The sequence below is a fragment of the Mugil cephalus genome, chromosome 10, assembly GCF_022458985.1.
Source record: "Mugil cephalus isolate CIBA_MC_2020 chromosome 10, CIBA_Mcephalus_1.1, whole genome shotgun sequence".
NCBI classification, from domain to species: Eukaryota; Metazoa; Chordata; class Actinopteri; order Mugiliformes; family Mugilidae; genus Mugil; species Mugil cephalus.
The window spans coordinates 24,069,493-24,092,884 of record NC_061779.1 but is presented as its reverse complement, the minus strand read 5'-3'; the positions used below and the strand labels follow the sequence as shown (position 1 = coordinate 24,092,884).

General features: G+C 42.7%; 1 protein-coding gene and 1 long non-coding RNA gene across 3 annotated transcripts in view; one reads left to right on the top strand and one right to left on the bottom strand.

Annotated features, from left to right (window-relative positions):
• Positions 1–13,154, top strand: part of poc1b (POC1 centriolar protein B) — a 44,521-nt gene extending 31,367 nt beyond the window's left edge. The window contains exons 11-12 of one of the 2 annotated variants that reach the window (XM_047595370.1): positions 11,361–11,648; positions 12,345–13,154. In XM_047595370.1, coding sequence (XP_047451326.1) covers positions 11,361–11,648; positions 12,345–12,506 — 450 coding nt within the window. In that variant the 3' untranslated portion in view covers positions 12,507–13,154. Of the gene's footprint in view, positions 1–11,360; positions 11,649–12,297 lie in introns of both variants that reach the window. The other variant, XM_047595371.1, reaches the window with a different exon arrangement.
• Positions 12,721–16,521, bottom strand: LOC125014380. The gene is made up of 2 exons (XR_007113504.1): positions 14,109–16,521; positions 12,721–13,834 (listed from the first exon to the last, which is right to left on the bottom strand). It is a non-coding gene; the product is annotated as an uncharacterized LOC125014380 (long non-coding RNA).
• Positions 16,522–23,392: the final 6,871 nt, after the last annotated feature.

Below are 23,392 nucleotides of genomic sequence, written 5' to 3'. Positions count from 1 at the left end.
AGAAGACCCGTCACATTTCATAATATCTTCTACTTTATGAAATATTTAAAAGCCATTTCGTAATTTGCTTTGGAACCTACATTTTTCTAGTGAATTGCTCACAATAAAAGAGTTAATTAGCATTTTGACTAGAGGATTTCATCATGAGCTGAGACACGACAATTTGACAATAATAATAAATAATAGAACTAAATGTACAGCTAAAGCTTTGAGTTTTGGCACCTTGCTGGTGGGTTAATGGTCCACTCTAATAGTCTCATGTATCACATTATCTGTATGCTTACATTCAGATAACATTACATTGGAACACAAGAAGCAATCAAACTGGGGGCCTTGTTATTGCCTCATATTAATGAAGATTACACTCAGTAACTTGTTATGTAAACTGTGGTAAATGAATAATGACAAAAACTATGTAAATACGCCCATGGCTGTGAACAGAATGTTTTCCTTCAACACATGAAGTTGCTCACATGTTTGACTTTATGGGCGTTGCAATCGATGTGTTGGTCGATTGCAATCGATGTGTTGGTGTGTGCCCTTATACAGTTAGGCCCATATATATTTGGACAGTGACATAATCCTCATAGACTCTACATGCCACCAGTTTCGATTTGAAAGTGAACTTCACTTTGTTGGATGTTGTGAAGTGTTTTTCTTCACAGTGGGCTTCTTAATAGGGTTCTTCATCATCCACCACTGGTCTGTGAACTTCTAGGCCTTTTTGAGTTCCCGAGGTTACCAGTGTGTTTTGCCCTGTCTCAGAATTGACCAAACTTTAGATTACTGCTATCCCTCTGATAGATTTTTTTTTTTTTTTCAGCCCAAGGATTGTCTGTTATGCTTTCACTGAGATCTCCTTTGACCACATGTTGTGGATTCACAGCAACAGTTTCCAAGTGCAAATGCCACAAGTGGAATCAACTCCAGATCTTTTACCTGCTTAAATGATTAAGGATTAATGAAGGAATAACCGATGCAGCCCACTGTCCAATTGCTTTTGGTCCCTTGAAAGAGAGGTGGCTACATATTAAAGAGCTGCAATTCCTAAACCTTTCCTGCAATTTGGATGTGAATACAATGAAATTACAGCTTTGCACTTTCACTTTAAGCCCATATTGAATATACAACTGTATCTTGAACATTTTTTTGGTAAACGGCTAAAATAACAAAACTTGTGTCACTTTGCAAATATATATGGACCTAACTGTATATATGTGTATGACTGTGCAGAGAAACCCGTGTATGTGCTTCTCCTTCTGTCCCTACATTCTTTCTATTGCATCCCTAACACACCTCCGCTTCCTCTCTTCATGGAAGCTGACTAGAATAACTTGTGTGTCCCATGATGATGACTCATCTTTGGCATGATGTTATTATGTGGGTGGAGGGTCCTCTGAAAACTGGGCACAGGGACTCCAGATCATAGAGCACTTTTTCAAAACGCCAAGCAAGCTGGAATGATTGGATTGACACCTGAATGGCTGTACCAAAGATCTGATTACATATTCACCTGGTCTTATTTAAACAGTATGTGACCTTAGGATTTCATTTAAACACTGCAGCTTAAAAATAATTACTAAATCTGCTTTCTTTATTTGGACATTTACAGCTATTGTAAAATTCTGAATCAAAAATAATCCACAGTTTGTGGCCCATGCATCAAGGACATTAGATGTTTTTCAAGCAGAGCTGATAATGAGAGCTTTTCAGACAGATCACGACTTGTCCTCATTGTGACTCATTCTTCTTAAAGGGGTACGAATACATGTAAGGCATCTTCAGGCCTGAAGCAGGTAATGATAGGCTGTTATTGTGCAGTGGCAAAAAATAAATCCACTTCATGGCCAACAAAGCCTGTTTCCACACCTACGCTGAGAGTGCTTGACCCTATATAATTAACACTGAGCAACCTTTTTTTGGAGAATGCTTTCATCCAAAACTCTCAATTGTCAACACTGTGTCTATTTTTAGCCTGAGTGATAACCTTTAACCCTATTAATGTAAGTACTGTGTCCTGCCCATTAAGCTACGCCTACATGTTTCACTCTAATCTATCCAGACAGTCTGAAATGTCATTTTACACCACCATCTTTCTACTTTAGACAGACCGAGCACCAAAAATGAGTTAATTCCCATAAATGTTAAAATGGTTAATAGCTTAGCTCCCTCAACACCACTCATACTGAAACACACTGAGCATTAAAACTCTTTGGGTGATTTTGTGGAGGGTTCATTTCCCTTTATGAAGGAAGGTTATTCAGTTCATAGCAGTCTGCAACCTGACCACTGAATGCCACCAAATCCTACACACCGCTTCTGAGCATATTAGCAAATATATATTTCCAAATAACATAAGCCCTCATTTGGGTTTGTCTGGCCACCCAGTGAATGTTAATGTTAATTTTTGCATCCATTTTATTTTGATCTGACACTAGAATTCCAATTTTGTGACTGTCCTCCTCAACTTTAAACAACTTGGTAACTTTGTTTAAGGCCCAGACATACCAAACCCAGATCAACAAATTAGCGGAGACAAAGGCTGACTGCTCTCCAACGAGCTCTGCTACAGATTCAACACGTTGGACTGATGTAAAAAACTGCCAACAAGGGTCCAACTGGTACCAACAGTGCAGGTATTCTGCAGAAGAAATAGGGCGACGTGCAGTCACTGATGACCTGACATTGGCCGAAGGCCGACCATCAGCTTGGTGACTGCCAAAAAGTATATGATAAAGATTCGTTTTTACTTCATTCATTCTGCAGAGTTTTTCAGTCATTTTGTCAGAGTGGTCCTCCAGTCCGCATTACATTCTCTAATAAACTCGGCACTCTTTGGTATGAGCGACAAGACAGATTGGAGTGGTGACGCTTCACCTTTGTCGGCATGTCTGTTTTTTACCTTTTTCTTTCCCCGTCTGTCTGTGAGCTAAGCAGGACTGGGCAATGACACATCTAAATTCTCGGTGGGATTTGATGACAGATGGCCACTGATTCATCTCGCAGAAGCGGGTCAGAGTAGCAAGTTTATCTTCACACTTACAACTAGTCTTTCCTCTCTTTGTCTATGACTTGCTTTCTCTCTCCATCCTTAAGCTGTTATATCTTCTCTTTGCATGCATCTGCAGTGTGTTGAAGGGACTGCAGTAATTGGCCTCCACCTTTTTATCAGCAGCGTACATTATTTCCAAATTGGTTACACTAACTAATCACTAGTCACATTCATTTGTTCTTAATCATCCATTTGGTTGGAATAGCAGTGTTTGTAATGGTACTGGAACAGCTCCAGGTTTGCCGGTGTTGGTTCATTTGTTGGTTTCCCTGTTTTGGTCCAGCTGGCAATATATCTCTGTACCACTGTTGATTGATTATCATTTCATTTTGTAGAAGTATTCATATACACCAACTGATGCATCTTAGGTGTTGATTCCTTTGATGTGCCAAAGCTAAAGGCACTATAGGTGCTGTGAGTACTGATCAGCTTAATATTACCTCAAACAAAATTGCAACCTAACAGATTTGATATCATGGGTAGGCACAGTACAGCATGTATGTAAACTGACTGACTGGCATAGCAAGGTATATATATACCCAGTGCAATTAAAGGTGCAGCTAACTACCAACCCTGTGTGAAAGTTAGAATGATTTAGTTACTTCAACTGGTTTGGACAAATGTTGAGTTTTAGAGCTTGTAGTCTGTTGTGTTTTTTTTTTTCTTTTAAAAACAACTTCCATTAAGGGAAGATGAATGGCAGAGCAGTACTGGACACATAAGGTTTAGCCAGGCGTACCTAATACACTGTCAACTTAGTGTATACCCCCAACCATTATATCATATAACTCAGTCTCCCTTCCCCACTCTCTCTTTTTCTTTCCCCATCTGCCGGTCTTCACACATTTTCAGGAATCAGTCATGCCTGCCATTGGGACTGAATCCACATCTTCCGTCATTTCTGCATAAATTACTGATAATACTGACATGGTTGCAGCAGCCAACAGCTGAGTCAACGAGGGTCTTTGTTGCATAAATCTTATATATGAGGAACATTTGTTGTGATGATAATAATAATAATAATTCTATTTATTCCGGAGCCAGGGGGATCCATATCATAATAGGAAAAAATATATACATTATGTGCAACAAATTTACCCATGCAGTCATTAATGTCACAAAACTGGCAATATTTTTCTACTTTCACATGCTATCCGTGATTGGCTAGTATAGTGTATTTCCAGTTAAAGTATTGTCATGATGTGTCACATCTCTGGGTAAGACCTAGGAAAATGCTCGGCTTACATTTACACACACAAAAAAACACTTAAGATTTTGCAGAGCTGACCGCCGACCCCCCCCCCACCCGTGCCACCACAATCACATGATGAAGAGTGAAATTGACTGCCGTCGTTTGCAATTACATGACCCACCAGATCACTGAAACTCCATGCGCACTCCAGCCCAGGCCCTTCATTTTTTTTTCAATGCAGTTCCAACTTTTTTGAATTTCTCTGAATTGAAGAAGGCCACGACTGTGTGGCTGTGTCGAGAAGAATAGGGCTCAGTGTGTTGTTAATCTAACGAAGAATTCTTGAGAGTGACTCCAGCTGTGTGAGTGGTGTGCGGTTGCTGAGTGGATAATGGAGCAAATGTGCGTGTCTCCGTGTTAGCAACAACTGGCAGCCAGTACTATGCGTGTATCTCACACAATTAATGTTTGCTGTGTCCAGAGGGCAACCTGGTCCTCATGTGTGCAACTGTAATAAGAAAGTAAAACCAATGTCCCTCTGTCTTGGATTTACTTTCTTATTTTTCAGAGCCAGCTAATTGCCCCTTTGATTTCTTTTTTCCTTTTTTCTTGAAAGGATTTCCTCCAGCCACTGAGACTGATTTATTAACACTATTACATGACATCCTGTGCAGAATGTGCTCTTTTCTCATCAGAGCATCATCAGTACCTCATGTACTGTCTGATACCGGAAAGAGTGTCAAGGTTATGTTTAATTTTCTTGTGAGTCTTGTATTCATACACTGAAGCCAAATTCTTGTACTGAGAATGTTCATATTTGACAAAGCCTCCCTAAAAATCTTAAAAGCTCTGAGGCGTATCAGTACCGACATAGCAATAAGGTTGGTTGCATTTATTTAGATTAAGATTAAAATACTGCATCGTTGAACAATTTTATTATATGTTATGTGCTGGAAATTATGTTATGTTGCCTGACTAATACTACAGTGTCTTCCATACACATGAAATCATAGCTGTTGATGTTCTTGTGCTATCACTCCTCCTTCGCGACAGTGTCTCTTCTCCAGTGCTTTGACCAGCCCACAAAGTAGGATGCGGGTGTTCCTCTGTGGGATTTTTGTCAAAGAAATTATATGAGTGCATGTATAACGTGCACTAGTCTTTTTAGGTTGAGGTTTTTCTGCCACATCCTTCTGTGTTCCTGATCCCTGGGTAGGTGGTAGAAACTAAACCGATTCTCCCAACAACACTCTCTCCTAGTCTGTGGTGCAAAGGGGTAGGAAAAAATGTTGATATGGTAGTATATCACAATACTTTTTCTTCCGATACAGCATCGATTTTGCCGCATGTTAAACTTTGTTTGGTTTTTAACTACGGGGGCTGGTCATTGTTAAGAAATTTAAACAGTGCAATGTTCAAATAAACCACTACAGAAAATGAAACCCGCTAGCAACCAATGGCTCAGTGCTGCTTCCGGTGTCTCACAGGAAGTTCCGCCCATAATCGTTTCTACACCAGCGCCCCCAGGAGTAAGGTGGATATATAATTATTATCATGATCCTGATCTTATATATACATGATCTTATATATAATGATTATCATGCCAACTACTATCAGTTAAACGTATTCCACACCTTTAACGCCCTGGCATTGAAAAGCCTGCATCTTGTTTCCGTTGATTTCCCTTTTTCTTTCAGAATGCACTTTCAAAAAATATTCTATGGATTTAACACATCCAAGTATGCAGACTTGGATCAGTGGGCAACTGCAATGTGCCCAGGAAGTGTTCAGGTGTCTGGACAAAGACCAGTGACGCCCCTCCAGTAAATGAATGAGGAACACTGTCAGTGGAGCACATCCGTTAAGCTAAAGGTTAAGCTAGCCAGACACGTTGTCCATTACACGGAGCTCCACTATGCTATTGTTGCACACCATTGTTTTTTAAATTTACATTTTTTAAATGATCCGTCACTTTGTTGTCACCATAGACTGTCTCACACCCAAAACTCAGCTGCAGCTACCAGTGGCTTCCTAGATGATGGATGGTTGAACCACCGTGGTTTGGCCTTGAGGCCTAGCGAAATGGAGCTGGCACGATCTAGTGTTCCTGTGAGAATCAGGCTGCCTTGCAAGGCAACTCTTTTTTTTCCTGCCGATGAAACTAATATGACGCTAACAAACGCTAACTGAATGTCTCTGCGATGGTTCAACTTTTACCCATGAATTCAGCCTTGAAGAGCTTTTGTTGGAGGAGTTTATCTTATTCTTTTTCATTTAAATGCATCCAATAATGCAACATATATATATATGTATATAATGCATATAATGTTATACAACCTTAAATGACATTGGCCTGATGAAATGATTATTGGTGGAAAGGTAAAACAGTAGTTTTACTTACAAGCTTTGGACTTTTGGTCACATCACACAGTCAGGCTGATTTTTTTAAAGATGAGTTTGAGGCTTCAGGTGGCCTTCTCTCAACCTCTTCCCAGGGGGAGGGGTTGAGGGGAGGAGCTACATCAGAGAGGACCCTCAATTAAGATCAAACAGCTTCTTTATGTATGGGCCACAGTGTCTGAGGTTTCCTGCCAAAACGAGAGGACGCAGATAATTCTGGTGCTGATGCTAATCGTGTTTTTGATCAGACATCTGTGATTTGATTTACAAGTGGAGGCGAGGCCATTTGTGATCTATTTCCTCTCCTTTTGATCCAAAACATCACAGCCACTGTTAACATTTTAATTCAGACTGCTCATCTGGCAGCGTTGCCATTTTAGGCAAATCTGCTGCAGTCAAGTTCTCGCTGATTAGTATTTACTAGTGCCAGTTAGTTATTAGATACTCAAGTCTGTGTTTCGTGTTGCATCTGATTATCGGCTGAGGAGTGAAAAGCAGCGTAAGGTGAACACATGTAACTTGATCCCTTACGCCATAGAGAGACAGTAATGATAGGTCACTTAGAATACTGGGTCACTCTCCCATTGTCCCCTTATCACCACAGAGTGTAGTTCCTGCTTTGCTGTGCTCTGCCACGTAACCTCGCCATCGCATAGAAAACCCTACTGGCAGCGCGCCACCACCACTTTCCTGCCCCGTGTGACCACCGTCGCAGTGAGACATGAACCCTGACACTGTGCAAAGCTAAGAGCTCATGATGTTTATCTCAGAAATGGTCCTTGTAGCTATGAGGTTCTTGTTTGAACCGTCTGGAGCTCAGTGTGCCTTGAGGTAAAGCATTAAACTCCTGTTGCATGTCTCGGATGTAATGGGTGCTTTACTCAGTACATTTGATTGAATAAACTTTTATGGCTGTTCTGCATGTTTTTGTTTTGTCTTCTGTGTAACTTTTGGCACCAGTGAACCACAACCTCAGTGCCCCCTTACATGGGTCCAACTTGTTACTAATTTACTTATTTGTTGTGTAAGTATTAATATTTTTGATTGCTTATTACGCTTCCTGAATTATTGTTTATTTATGAAGTCCTCTGTGGCTGCTGCAGGAAGCACTGGCTTCACATATTCTTCACTGTGTGTTTTAGTGTGTCCCGACTGAAGTGTGCGTGTGCGTCGATGGACACGCAGACCAGCTGGGGTACCTTGCCTGTTGAACATTTGATTGCACCCAAACTTCCTGATGGAGGGGCAGGGGGCGCACGGGTGGGGGGTTGGAGGTCTGGATCTGCTGAGCGTAAATGAGCTGAGCAGATGTTGGCCAGATGTGGCTGAGGAAGGGAGGGTGGCAGTTAAGGATGAAGAAAGAAAGGGGGGGGGGGGGGGGAGAGAAGAAAGGAGCACAGATAGCAGGAGAGACTCACCATCCACACACTCGCAGCTTTGTTCACCTCCTCTCAGGAGAAGCACAACCCGCCCTCCTCCGTTTCTTTGCGCACACTCATACACTCCTCCCTCTGTCCTCCTTCCTCTACTGCCTCCCTCCATTTTCTCTTTGAAGTGAGGACAGTGTGCAGGAAGCAAGCCGGAATCGATTACTCCATGCATTAGGCCAGGAATGTGTGACACCCTCCTCCTCTTTGCCCTCCCTCTTCCTTCCTCCTCCATCCTCCTGACACATCCCTCATTTATTCCCCCCCTTCTGTTCCCCTCTGTGCACTCAATGCACCACCTACACCCCTTCACATAAGACACCACCGCTATTATTTTGTCTGATAGCCCAACTTTGTTTCACTCGCCGTGTTTTTATAGTAGTAGCAAAGGAACATAGTTCATCTGAAATCATTTAAACAATCATTCATTCTTCATAAAGACCATTGTAAATCCATCAGGTAAATAATCTATCAGTCCAACAAAATATTGTGTTCAGGTTAGGTTCTTTTACTTTAATCAACATCTCAGCACTGTAGAAATCTCCCTCCTCAGTTCCAGATAAGTTGCTGAGAGAACCATCTCGCATCTTGAAGCTGAATTTAGCCTCACTAAAGAGCCATTTCTTTATCCTCTGCTCTTTTCTTTCTTTTTGGGTTCTTCTTCTGCAAATTTTTTTTTTTTTTTTTTGTCAGTTTTGACGCTACACTGTGCTTTACTGCTCTCCGCTTGGTAAAATGATTTATTACAGCAGCGCTTGCTTTTCAAAGGGTCACTCCTGCTTTGATCACTTCCTGATTTCCCAGGCCACGCTCCGGCCGTGGTCAATAATAGAACTGGATTTTCTTAAGGCTACACAGCTGTTCAGTCCCAATCCCTTGAGGTCCCTTCACATTGTACGTGTGGAAGTGCTCTAACTTTCACTATTAACAGGAAGTTATTATGGGCCATATTTACTGACTTAATGCGTTTTTATGGAAAAACCATGGACACATTGAAAGATTCATGGAAATGAACAGCAGTTTCAAGGCCTTGCACACAAAAAGAGACTAATTGTGATGTGTTGGCCATAACAGGCAAAGGGCACAAGGTACCAAGCTGAGCTAACCTCAGCTTAGGTGAGAACCAGTAGATTTGACTGATACCGTTGATTTACATGTGATGCAAACATGGGTTCCTCAAACATTTACCACAAAGAAACACCCTCCATAACTTTGGGTTCTACCACCAGTCACCATACTGACAGCAAGCGTGGAGCATCAGGTTAACGCAGATGGTGCAGCATTGTTGACTGTGGTTTTGATTTCAAATAAGAGCTTGGCGACCCATAATGCATGGCTTTCAGCTAAGAAACAAAAACTGTACAGACATTGGTGCAATGTCTGAAGAGCAACATTGTGCGTTCATGAGACCCAAGGAATTCGGACAAATGTGACCTCCAAATAGGATCTCGCATCCTCAGTGCATCCTGGTTATATTAACACTTGTGATCCGATTCACCAGAACAGACATTAACTTCTGTGAAACCTCTGTGGTGGACACAAGAGTTTGTGGCTGTTAAAAGTGATAGGTAAGAAACATTGCGCTTGTCCTTGAACAAGGCACTTTAACATTTAGTTCTTTAGGAGAGCTTTTGAAGAGCCACTGCTCGAATCCTGCTGTAAAGCTGCTTGGAAAAAAAAAATAAAAACGTGTCTCTGCTTAAACTGAATATTATGTTCTCTCTGTTTTCTGCCCCCTAGCTATATGTTTTTCTTTGCTTATGTAAAGAATCACTTCATCAGGAATGCTCTTGATAAAACCAAAGATTAAATGAAGTCGATTTTCTCTTCTGTTGCTGTAGCTCTCCCTGACTTACTGTGCAAGTAACCTTCTGAACTTGTCTTCAGCTGGGGAGGTAGTCAGTCGGTCACAGTCTGCCATTCAGTCAGTAATCCCGCAGTGTGAGTCATCCACCTACTTCTGCCAAGTTGCAACAAGCTCAAGGCCTACTCCGCTGACAAAACAATGAGACAGGAAGGATGTTGGCAAACTCTACAAATCATCATGTATTACCATTGCACATTAGTCAAGCTTATTAACACTTATGATTTATGCTCTCACATTGTGATTCCTGTACATTTCAAATGTGGCAATGTTAGTGTTACTCTTGTTATTACCAGCAGTAGATGCTTATCAGGTATAATAGCATGACCATCATTGTTCTTGATGTTTTTTGAGTTGTTCCTAAAGCGTTTTTGAGTGTGCGTCTGAGTCAGTCTGCATCTTTGTCTGTTCTGGTCTAAGTAACATCCGCATGAATGAATGCCAGGTCCAAAAGTTTCCCAGCAGAACTTTGAATTGTCACAAGATGATGAATGTTATTTACTTCTCCTGACGTAAGCATGATGTTATGGATGACCAGTGTAATTAACATGGTCTTAGAGATAATACTTCCCATGCTGGGTTCAAACAGTACAGTATTGGGTGCTGTGTCAGATTATACATATAAATTCTTGCTACGACCTGGTACCACACTACACTACTTTTTGGTTACTGACCAGTAGTAGTTTGCCGTCTTTCTTGACCTGTGCAACAACCTTGGCAAGGACGACCATGGTGCAAGTACCAGAAACAGGAATGAAAACAACCTGAAGTAAACCTTTGCGTGTCAGTATTGATATCCCCGCAGTATGTGTAACTGTCACGCAATGGTAGTCTTTTTGTTAGAAAATAGTGAGTCATCCTAGATACTCCAGTGGAAAAGTGTCTTGCCCAACTTGCATTTTTTTGACCCTCTGAGCTTTTTTCCTTTTCTTTTTTTCTTTTAAGTCTGAACTCGGCATGGTTCTTTTGAGTCTTTACACGTCGCACACTATCAGCTATCAACGTAACACATCTGATTTCCCTCTTGGTAGTAGTTTTTGGAGGCCATAACCTGGCCCTAATTTGTAACCTCAGTTTAAGACTTAAATGCCAATTAACATGAAAGTGAGTGCACAGTGCAATCTTCTTCAGCAATTATTTTGTAGTCTCCTTACACTCTTTGCTTCCTGTGCATTTCCAGCAGGGAGCTGAAGCAAGCTGAGCACGTAGGAGCGCCTTCAATGGGGCTTTATTTTGAGAGCCCATTGTTTTTAGTGACATGCCCTCAATTAAATGTCTGACTGTCACGGCGGTGATTTGATTTAACGTGGGTTTCTCGTGGGGCACAAAGCATTTGATGAGGAGCCAATTCATGGCAAACCCGAGCAAAGTGCCTATGTCAAAGAAAGTATAGACTCAAAGTTTCTGTCTCGCTTTCATCTCCAGCTCTCAAACAGCTGGACGCGCTCGAGGCCCACAGAGGAACCCACCGACAGACACCATGCCAACGGTGTGCCGACACGTCATTTTGCCAGTTCAAGGGTGGAAGGATGGACGGGAGGTGAAAGTGCTCGCGGGGCTGGGAGGCAGACTGGAGCCGACAAGGGAGGAAAAGGAAGGAGAGAGGAAGAGGAGACAGTGCAGACGCACCCACTGGAAGTTCTCTCCGGTCATCCGTCGAGTCTGGACTCTACCTTGCGACACATTGTTCAACAGTTGGACATTCTCACGCAGGTCAGTTATCAGTAAAGGTTTAATGTGTCACGGGCTCTGATTAACATCGCTCGTGTAGACAAATCCAGCGCCTCATTCACTATTCAAAATGTCACTAATGTGAGGTCCAGTTTGAAATCTGATCTGGTGTTCTTACTGAAAAGTCAGTTGAATCGAGTTCTGAATCCCCTCAGTCAAACATGCAGCCTTTTGCCATCTGAGGCCAATAAAAGACCTGAAAAACGAATTCAGAAGCCATAAAAGGTAGGTTTTTATGGCTCATCTGTCTGCTTCTGCACCTGTTTGAACAGGTGTCACTAGTAGCTTTTTGCGTTTCACATCTGCTGTATTTATCTACATCTAGCATATTACTGCACACAAAAGAAAGTAAACATGTTTAATTTTGCTTTGCGCTTCCATGCAACACAACATCTGCTCAAGAAAATAAAATTGGTACTTGTCACATTCATGAGAAAAGAGTTGTTACATTTACCCCCATGCCCCCACATAACATAATCAGAACCTCGTTGATGAGTCCAGAACGCTTTGGTGTTTCATGAGAACTCTGAATCCTACTCTTAAACGTTTTCCGTAAGGGTGACAGGATTGATTTCAGGGCACTCAGGCTGATCTTCGCTCGTCTGATTTCTGCTTCTGTAATTATGCTCAGGCTGCTGTATAATTATTATGCCCTCCCACCTCCACCACTTCACACAGACTGTTTCGGTGCTGGAGGAGCGTCTCACCCTGACTGAGGACAAGCTGAAGGAGTGTCTCCTCCACCAGTCCCGGATCCTCAAAGAGGTGCGCGAGTCAGGACAGAGGCCCAGAAGTCCAGAGAGCGACGAAACGGATGGATCACCTGTCAGTTTCACTTGAGGACGGCCCCGCTGCCTCTCAGACTGCAACACAAACACACGGACTGTTGTCCTGCTTAACCCAAAGACTGATGAACACCCATGTGGGTTTGATTTTTAAATGTCCACCATGGTGGTCTTTCTCAGGGGTCAAAGGGTTAATCAGGATTCTGGCGGCGGTTGAAGTGAGTTTCTGTTTTCCTGTGTGTGTGTGTGTGTGTGTGTGTGTGTGTGTGTGTGTGTGTGTGTGTGTGTGTGTGTGTGTGTGTGTGTGTGTGTGTGTGTGTGTGGAATACCAGCATATTATCTCCGTGTCTTTCTTCACCTCTTAAGGACATCCAGCTGTACAGCCAAGCAGACATTCCATTTCTCTGTGTGCATGAGTGTGTGCTGCTTTGGATGGTACGTCCAATCTGAACAGCTGCAGCTACGAAAACAGACTGTTCTTGTCGGCCGCCTGACCTCTTTGTGCGTGTGCGTATACGTGCATACTTGCAAATTAGCAGGTGTTTTTAGAAGTTCGGTGCTTAAGCAATAATGTTTTTTATCGTATCCACGGCGCATGTTTGCGAAATGCCATTTTTAAACCCAAGCTGCGCACATATTGCCTCCTCATGTAAATATAATTTATATGAATAAACAGTATGCTATGTTGCACTAATTACATGGATTTTTGCCATTTTGAGTTTTTTAGTAGTTGCACAATTCCTTGTGTATTTTAAAATGTTGAAGGTTGTTTTGTTCTCATATGCGACATAGAAAGTCTTAACTGGAAATGCTAATTTTATTATTTTTATATAGATATATGGACATTATGATTTAAAAGCCGTACACAAAGTCAATGTTTTACCCAAGAAGGGAAACATAGCTTTATAAAATCTATAAAATGCAAAAGAGTTTCCTCCTCCCTAACTTGTCATTGTAATTTTGCAGGTGGTAGCGGGCTTCCATCCAGCTACCGTTCATAACTTTGGTGTATCCCGCAAAGGTCTTCATGCGACTGGTGTCGCTTGTCATTGCGAAATGTCCTGTCTTGCTGTGTCCCAGCGTACAGATTATAGCTGTTTATGTTTTTCCAGTGGCGGGGGTGTGGTGAACGATGCGGCCGGGGCGGGAGGAAGTCGTAAAAAAAGCCACACAAAGAGGCAGCTCTCCGCTGGCTGCTGTTTGCCCTCCCCACCACATCCTTCGCTTCCTCTCTGGCTTTACTGGTTTTCCTCCTCCTGCTCCTTTTTCTCTTCCCCACTTACATGAAGTGGTTCAGCCCGCAGGGAGAAAAAAAAAAAAAAAAAGGGCCCGAGGCCAGTTGAACCGAATTGTGGAGAGGAGGCTGTAGGAGTGTCGAAGGACCTGTTGTTTAATGCAATATATATATAAAAAAAGACAAAAACAGAAAACAGAACATTTTTAGAACAACATGAGACTGTTTGTGTTCATTGCAAGGCCCTTGTTTCAGAGCATGAATCAATCAGAGAATGAATGAATTCAAAAGCTACATTTCCCATATATTCTTCTTCTATCTGGTATTTGATCATGATATGATATTTACACCATATTGCAACATCTAAAACACATGCCCATATTCATTTCTGTGTGCGTGACTGTCCTTCCAACCATTACTTACTCTTATCTAAAGTTGGGTGGCGATAACAGCAGGCTAATAGCCCAGACATCCTTGTCTGTAGCGGTGTTTTTCAGTTCCTTATTGGAGGAGTGTTTGCTCCACTTGAAGCGCCCTGGAAGCATCCTGATCAGATGCCTGAATCCCAACACACTTCTTTTCACATGAAGATCAGTGACTCTTCTCCCCTCCAATGCCTGAAGTACTAAACCTGTGTCTTAAGGTGAGTCCCCCCCCTTATTCCAGTCTTTCTCAAAAGCGATCAACTCAAAATGCTCCCTCCTTAGTACGTGGCAATATTTGCCTCTGTCTCCTCGCTTAATTTTACCCGCATTCAGGAACAAACCCCTGTGATATATGAAGTCTGTCACTTACAAAGACTCTGAGGGCGCTCGGCTCATTTGGCACTGTAACAGGAGGAGTGGTAAACTCCTAAAAGATGAAACGTTCCTCGTCAGCTGAGCATCACCGCTGCGTCATACCATCGACAACTCCTGAACCAATGAGTAAGCGCATCCTGACTGGAGACCCTTTTGACCTGTGTCGCGCCACAAAATGCGGATGTGCAGTACAGAATCGTATTCTGTAGCTGCTCCCTAGCTAGAAACAACTTCTTGGAAAAGGCAGAACCAGACAAAATGACTTCACTTTGCTGAAGTTTCCCCCGAAGGCCTCAAAGTGTTGTTATGAATGGAAACACACAAACAGTGGCCAAAAAAACCTTTTGTGTACGGAAGCAGGAGAGAATCACACGGCAATGCTTAATGACCGCTTTCCACCGTCACTTCCACTTCGATCTCATTAAGTGCACACAGACCTTGCTTTACAGTGAACACAAGTGCAGTGTGTGTGTGTGTGTGTGTGTGTGTGTCTTTAGCGCATTGTGAACTTGATCCCATAACATGTTAATAGCTTCCTAGAGGAGGGGCTTCCTGTTGATATTGAGGAATGAGCCCTTAACAGCCGGACTTGCCACCAGGCAAATGTATGGTTGCAGTTTACTGCCGAACCACGTGTGTGTGTTTTTGCGTTTATATGTTTGTCCTTGAGCTTATGGGCCGTGGAAGCAATGTTCTTATGCCTGTGGTGTCAGAAAAACGTAATGACTTGACAAGCTGATACTGACTTTTTATTGGATTATCATATCCAATATCCCTGTCCTTCTAGTTGAGCGCGGACTACCGCGTCAACAGGGTTTATTAGACTCTGTTACATAAGAAATGAATGACACTGCTGATAATGCTGTTGGTGTTGACCTAAGCTTCTTTATCTGTCAAATAATATTTAAAGCAGGTGTAAAGGTTCCCCAGCACAGATCAAATATGTCACCTCTTTTTACATAGCAGGTAGTTCCAGAGAGGATTTATTAGTCTGGGTCCTGGCTTTGGGTTTCAGAAGCTAATATGTGACCACAAATTGCTGTGTGCACTATATTTTTACCCCACATGGTACAGTTTTTGCCTCATAGCCGGCACAAGGAGGGAAATAAATATTATCTTTAGCTGCCAAATGAAGTGAAGCCCTCTCTTCTTCTCGTCCTCCTCTTACTCCTCTTCACATATTCCGCTGCGTCTTTTCCGTCACCAGAAAACAAGAGGCTTATCTTCTTGGAAATCCCCCCTTTGTCCCCTCTGGGGCATGTGTCGATAAACGGAAGTCGGGGACAAAGGAGGAGGGAGTGGAAAGAGAAAGAAGAGGAGACGGAAGACGGGAGGCGGACCCTTCACCCACACCTATAGAGTTACAGTGAGTCTCACTCTGAAGTAATGGCCCCAACAATAAGCGGTTGTAGTTTATCTAACACGCACACACACAGTGACACCTGTTCAAATGGGAGCAGAAGGGGACAGGTAAACACTGAAGCCTACAAACTGTGCAGTTTAGTGTCTCTGTTTGACTTTTCCTTGGCCAGAAAAGCACCACCTGTTTGCCAGGAGCCTTTAACAACCTTCGTCTGTTGCTCATGAAAATGACCCAACATGTTTTCATTGTTGCATGAATGGTATTATATGATCTGGTAAAATGTTTTTTTTTTAAAGCATTAGACAAATATACAGAAGTGCACCTGAAGTCATTTTAACCCAGGCTGGCCTATTATGCAAGACAAATGTGCATCTGACATTTTCAACTGAATTTTGTGCATCATCCAAGCAGTTTCTATAAATGTAAGCTTTCACTTAACATTTGTACAAAAAAAAAAAAAAAAATACCGCTGTCTGCGTTTTATGTGTTTTAAGACCACTTTTTCTGACTATGGGGGGAATGGTGACCTTACATCGCAAAATGACTGCACCATGTAGATATTCTGCTGCACAAACTGGTTCTGTATCATCTTACATGTACCTCCTGGGAGCTGATGAATCACTGACTCTGTTTTGGCAATGAAAAACACTAATGATCGGCAACAGGGATACTTAACCCGAGGGTCACGGGGGGGCGGGGGGGAATCACTGGATGACAATCAATAAACTAGCATGTAAAAATACAACTGCGTGTGTGTGCAATTTTGAATTTTCCTAAAAAGTAAACCGGACAAATGTTACCTACCTTCACAGTGGAAATAGGGACTTTCAGTTGAAGTGCAGGGGTCACGCACTGATGTTACAGCCAACGGGGCTCGGAGGCACACGTTTGCAGCCTACACCCGGCCGCTCATTGCTTGTAGGTTGAACACTGAGCCTCTTTCCCAGCCCTAACAAGCTGATGACCTCCTTGTCTCCACCCAGACTCAAACATCTCACTGATAGAGTGAAGCATTTGTGTTATCTGAACATTTCCATTGGAAATGCTCCCCTGTTTTAGTTGCTGCTAAAGGCCTTACGTATTGATTCACTGGCACCCAACCTGTTGGTCTGTGACCTCATAGCGCGAAGATATTTCTACTTGCACGTCTGCAACTCTACAGCGTGTCCTTTCAGTGAAAGGAGGAAAGCAAAAATATACCTTCATCTACTGTCATAACCTTTTACTGCCCACATGTTGGAGAACTGATCTACTTTAGGCTGTTATATAAAATAACAGGAACTTCACCAGTTGTCATGGTATTTGGTCAGATGATAGAAATGTTTAAAAGAGACTGACTCAAGCTAGTTAAGGCTAAAAAGAGACGGATCATTTGCATCAGTGTCGTCTTTTTCATCTCTGATGAGTTTGCATGGCTGCGTGTATTTGTGTTTTCATTTAATAAGGTAGCCAGTATTTAGAATGAATGACAGAAGAAAAAAAAATATAAATAAATTATAACTTAAGTTGTTCTCCTGGCTTGCAACATTTGGGTCACCACATGCTGACCTCCTTAATTACTGCTGTGTCAGCGTACACAATGAAATCACATTGTATATGAAGTCTGAGGTGGTTAGTGATTTGGTTTGGTTTGGTCTGGAAATGTCAGCCTGCCGTGTCTGTTTGTTTGTTTGTCATTTTGTTCATTTAAAAAGCGAAAAGCGGCCAGTTAAGACAAATTAGAGGAAGCGCTGTTCTGAGCCGCCTGGTGCAGCAGAGCACGCTGGGACATCTTTGCAGTCTGCTCTCAGCTTAAACACTCGCGGCCTGTTTTTACAGGGCTTAGCGTGTTGAAAGCTTATCTCCGGTGGAAAGGGGGAGGGAAGCGCTGGATGAAAAAAAAAAGAAAAGAAAAGAAAAGTGAGTGGAAAAAAAGCTGACTTCCGCACCGGGAAGGTTCAAAGGGACCTCCGCTGTTGCATGATCTGTTTGTTGTCATTTGATCCCTGAGTTGATTTTTCTCTCTCCATGTCTTTCTCTTTCGGCCTTCCTGTTCCTCTCTTTCACTCACAGGAAAGGAAACAGGAGAGATGCATGTACACAAGACCTCTGACAACAGGTTCAACCTCTCCCCTTCCTTTGTGGACCAATAAAATGTTATTTGTTTCTCTTCAGACTTCCTGTATCCTGGACGCTCAGTACTCTGGACCCTAAATAGTTTTTCCTCATTGACGTATAAACAGTTAATTCTCATAACTATGTTACAGTCCAGTAAGCCACAAAAGGCAACAAACGAGTACTTTTAGTTAAACCCCTACTTCTGAGAAAAAATCGAGTTAACTGTTAAGCCCTAGATGCCATTTCTATTTAAGTTTGCTTAAGATATTTACATAACCTGTCCAGTTTTAGTGGCCGTGAAATGAGCCTTTGCCATCTGCTCTGTCAGCAAACACTGTGCTGCTAAAAAAGGGGAACAGTTAACTCAGCTGTCTGACTTGGAGAAATTGGCACTGATTAAAACTTGGATCTGATCTGGGCGACATGATCACGTAAAGGACAGGTGTGAACAACCCCAGGACGTATTGAGATCACATATGAGAGATCAGACCCATGACCATATTTGGAGGTGGCCTGTGTCACATGTTACGTCGATGTAGATCTGGCCTATGGTGTTGCCTGACATGCATCCTATGCTCCTCAGCCAGACAAGTGCAGAACATTCTCCCTTGTCCAGCCTCCAACACACTGTCCCTGTTCTTAAGGTCTTCCAATTGCTCCCAATTATCCATTTTATTTTCGGTTGGTAGTTGTAGTACAGACACCATTAAGGCTGCAGGTTTAGTAAACGCCCGAACACTATTGATTTGAACATGTTCCAGTTCCTTTAATACCTTCATCTTTTGGTCAGTTTCCAGAGACCTGCTCGCTGACTTTTGCGTGTGAAGACTTGCAGCGTGGTCTCAGCCTCACAAGTTTTTGACTTTGTCCCAGAGAAAAAAGAAAAAAAACTTCACCAAATATAAACCTCTCCAACTCACTTCCCACAAATGCCGCTGGGCTTCCGACACGGCTCGGTTTTCAGTTGTTTTATCTGGTTCCTTTTTCTGTGGATTAAGGGACAAAACGTGGGAACACGTCGTCTCTGTTCCTCAGATAAGGAAGCGGTGGACTTCCTGGCATCCTGGATTGTTATTGGTCCAGGGCCATGCGGGTCGGAGGTCATTCTAGTGGGACACACATCCTTCCTTCCTTGTCCACAACCTGTTTGAGTTGTGGCCTCAAGCCTGTATTTTATTAACAGCTTCATTACTTGACTCAACATTCATCATTTTTTTGACTCCCGGAGAGAAGTGCTTTAATTATGTCAAGAGTTTTCTAGGATGTAGCCTCTGGTTGCCATCAGAGGAGCTGCAGAACAAGAAGCATAAGCTGATACGTGCTCCAAACTCTGGGAGTGTTTTTGTGGATTGGGAGGAACACAGATTTATGGGAAGTGCCATCTGGGCTGTGGGTGGCAGCTCTGACTGGCATATCCTTTAACCTTTCTTACACACATTCCCTAAGATGCACACATGGCCAACGAAATACTCACTACAAAATCCTTCTCTTTCATGGCCCAGTTTTTCACTTTCTTGGACACTGTCTCTTTAAAGGCATACAGCTTATTTTTAATATTTGACTTTCTAGCACTCAACCTATCACCATACCAACAATGTTGTTTCTCTCTGTGTTTGTTACTGGGGTGGCACATCTATGATACTTTCCAGTGTCTATAATATCTACCAACATTTTCTGTAGCCGCCTGTAGCAGCTAGTTTACTTAGACCATGATGTATTCTGCTTATTGTATTATGCTGATGTCAACGGATGGCTGGGGAACTACGTGAACTGTGGGTGTGCTACATTTTTATTTTCGTCCTCTCGTTTCAGCCCTCCGCCAGTGAAACCAAAAATGTATCTTTCACACGGATGTACAAAAAAAAATCTTAGCAGCCTATTTAAATACAGCTAATCACGATGGCATCATTTTCTATTTGGCATCTAATGCTGCCACTTAGTTTCTGTTTATACACTACATTTTAAAATGGGTTAATGATTAATTAGTTCATTTAAAGTAGTATATGTATGAAAGTATGACTGAATAAAGGAAGGGATCACCACATGCAGCTCTAAACAAGTGATTCACAGACCTCCACAGAGACTTTCCTTTAGTTGGCAGATGTCTTAAGAAGCTTACCCAGCCAGGTAAACTTGCTCACCAGCTTGCCATTGATAATCTCATGTACACACTGTGCCAGAAGCAGGAAGTCCTTATAGTTTGACATTCTATAGAAGTTTTAACTTGGCCAATATATTAATGACTAGGGTAACGTAAAGTTTTTATCCAGATTTCAACAAAAGGCCATCGTCAACCACGTGATTGACAGACCCAGGGAGGGCGACGCTGTCAGTCGCTTCACGTGAGTAACTGTGTCACTACCTCTTTCTCCCAGCATGTCTCCATGTGCATGCCCAGTCATGTGTTTGGCTCCAGACTCCGAGATCCTCTCTCGGTTAATAGTTTTTTCTCTAAGCCTGCCGTCTCAGTGGGTCCCTGAGGACGGCAGGGTATCACCCGTCACTTGTCACGGGGGGTTAACTTAACTACTTTGCACTCTCATTGGCTTTACCTTCATGCCAAGGAATCGGAATTACTTTAATCTGTCCATGTATGGGAGATGTCTGCAGCTTTGCTTTCATTCACACAGACACAAAATGGTGTTTGACTGTTGAGACATTGGAAATGAGGTGGCGATTAGAAAGAACACCCTACAGTGAACGTGAAAAATATGCATTGTCCTGCTCACACAGCAGTTATTGTACTGCCTACATGTACCAAGGTGAACTACGTGCAAGCAACCAGCAACAGAAAGACCTCTGTAGTTGAATGTTACTACATGTATATAGTGTACAAGACATTCAATTAGTGCAGATGTTATCAGAAAACCTGCAAGGCACACTTTGTTAACCAAACTTAGCCTCGTGTGACAGTAACCACTCTACTGGCTCTCTCGGCCGTCATCTGCCAGCTCTTCCCTGCTACCGTTTATTTTTGGGATTTTAATTGAAGGTCTCCCCAGCACACCACTGTCCAACTGAGGAGTAAAAATGGCATTGCATTGTGAGGCACATAGAGTTCATGTGCTCCCTATGGGACGGTGTCAGCGTCGGTGTCAATCAAATATAGCTGACGCTGAAATTCAGGGCCCCAGGATTATTTGGTTTCTGCTTTCATCGGAGAACAATTGAAGACGCACAGTTATGTATACATATATTTTTGGCTGCTGGCCAGATCTTCTTGCTAGGTTAATGCAGCTAGATTGCTTCTTCCTTTCTCCACTGCAAAAAATCAGCCTATACCCTGTGAAAAAGTATCCTTGACCACCCCAACCTCTAAACCATTTTATTTTATTTTGTTAAATGTTAAAATGGTTTCCCTAATTCTGATAAATACAGACAAAAGACAGGCTTGAAAATGGGCAAATATGTATCTCCTGGTATACAGTACAGATGTTATTTTTAACATTATTTTGTGTGCTTTTATTTTGAATTTTATTCTGAAAATACCTAATTAAAAAAAAAAGCTAGAAGCATCTTAAAGGAACAAGGCGAGCATTTTTAAACTAACTAATGACCGTCATTTATGTTATACAACAGAACCCCTTCTGTGACATCACTATAGGACACACTGGTGAAATCTTTAGGCCATATTATAATTAGTCTGCAGCTGGTGATAATTCTGAATGGATGCTGCAGCTTCATTTCTCCGTTCTAGTGCTTTCAGTGCCACACTAAGCCAAAGCCCTCTATTCAGCATTATCCAGGCCTGTGGGTTAGCTCCCACAATGCACCACTGGTGTAGCCCACTTCCCATTACGTGAAAGCGGTGTCTTCTCATTTCATCCTGCTCTGATCCCTTGTTGTTTTTAACTTCTCTTATTCCTCCATCCTCTTTACATTTACTGGCAGGATTTATAGGACACCTGGCAGCTTCCACTGTGTCGTTTTTGTTATTGTTCTGTTTGTGCTTCATATGTACAGCATTAAAGTTGGTAAACCTAAAAGGGAGGGCGAAGTGCGTCCACATACGTCAGCACGCCCACCCCACCCACCTACTGTATATCCCTGCCATAACCAAGAATACAGCAGTCATGCTGCTTGCGCAATCAGATGTGTTTTCTGGATAGGTCTGTGGATGAATCATCCCATCAAATTGACAAAAAGAGCACAAAACGTGGGTGCACCATGCGTAATGTGCTGCTGATTTGGTCTGGTCTTGCTTGCAGACAGTAGGAGAGACTGCTAATCCTGGCACGAAAGCCTGCGATATTCAGCTGGATTGTCAGTGATCCTGCCTCCATTAGGCCTGCCTTCCCACAGAAACACACAGGTAGCAAGTAATGTCACAAAACACCACAAAATCCAGGTATATCTCTCTCTCTCTTTGTGGCAAACCCTCTTCACAGAAACAGAGCTGTCACACTCTACTATATGTCTCACCAAAGTCTTTCTCTCTCTCTTGCTTTAGCTTGACAGAGTTCACATGCCCATGAGAAAGATTTTAATAAGCAAGGCTTTGAGGAGATAACCACAGCTCACTGCGTCTCTTCTCCACAGCGGTTTGTTGACCTTTCCACTGAATGTCAGGACTGCCGAGCTGCTCCTAATCTTCATCCTGCAACCTCTTGAGTCTCCTCTCCCACCTAAATAACCTCACGTTCGATCCACGCCAAGCCCCTGTCAGTGTTGCTACTTATGCTAAACTTAGAACCTCTGGGTGGTCCTGGTGGATCACCTGCTCCTCAGCTTTGGGTGATAGTAGAGTTGTTTGTGTATGTCAATGCAGCAATTTATTTTTTAGTCATATCTTATACGAATGACCTTTAATATATAGCCTATTTATGTCAGTGTTTGCAATTGTTTGGGAAAAGCCCTTCAACCTCTACTTCAAGCCTCTAATTTGTGAAGTGCTCAAGAAAAAAAAAAATCTTTCCTCCAATCCCACCCATCCTTCTCCCTCTAATCCTCACCAGGTGTTGGAGAAGCCCCCGCACTGCACCCCTCCGCCCGCCCTCTAAGCCCTCCCTTCCTTCATCTCTCCATTCCCGGAATCTCTCTCCTTTGCCCCCGAGAAGAAACACTTAGTATCTGCCAATTGCTGTTGTTCCCTCTCGTCTGGCTTCCTTCCCTCCAGGTCCACCCTTCTCCCTCCTCTCTGCGCTCTTTCACCCTCCCTGCTCCTGCCTCCAAACGTCCTGTGCCCATCTGTCAGCATGTCAATCCCCCAGACTGGAGAAAAGGAGGAAAGAAAATAGCGGAAGGAGATGACAGACAAGGGAAAGCGAGAGGAGCATTCAGAGAGCTCAGATGAGATAGCCTGTATGGTCAGAAATGGCCCCAATCTGCTTCCTGTACACATAAATGATCATGTATTCCACTCACAGCATGAACATCCAAGATTTTAAATGCGGGAAATGACCCAAACACCTTGGTTCTTGCTTTGCCAACAGAAGAAGACCCTGAAC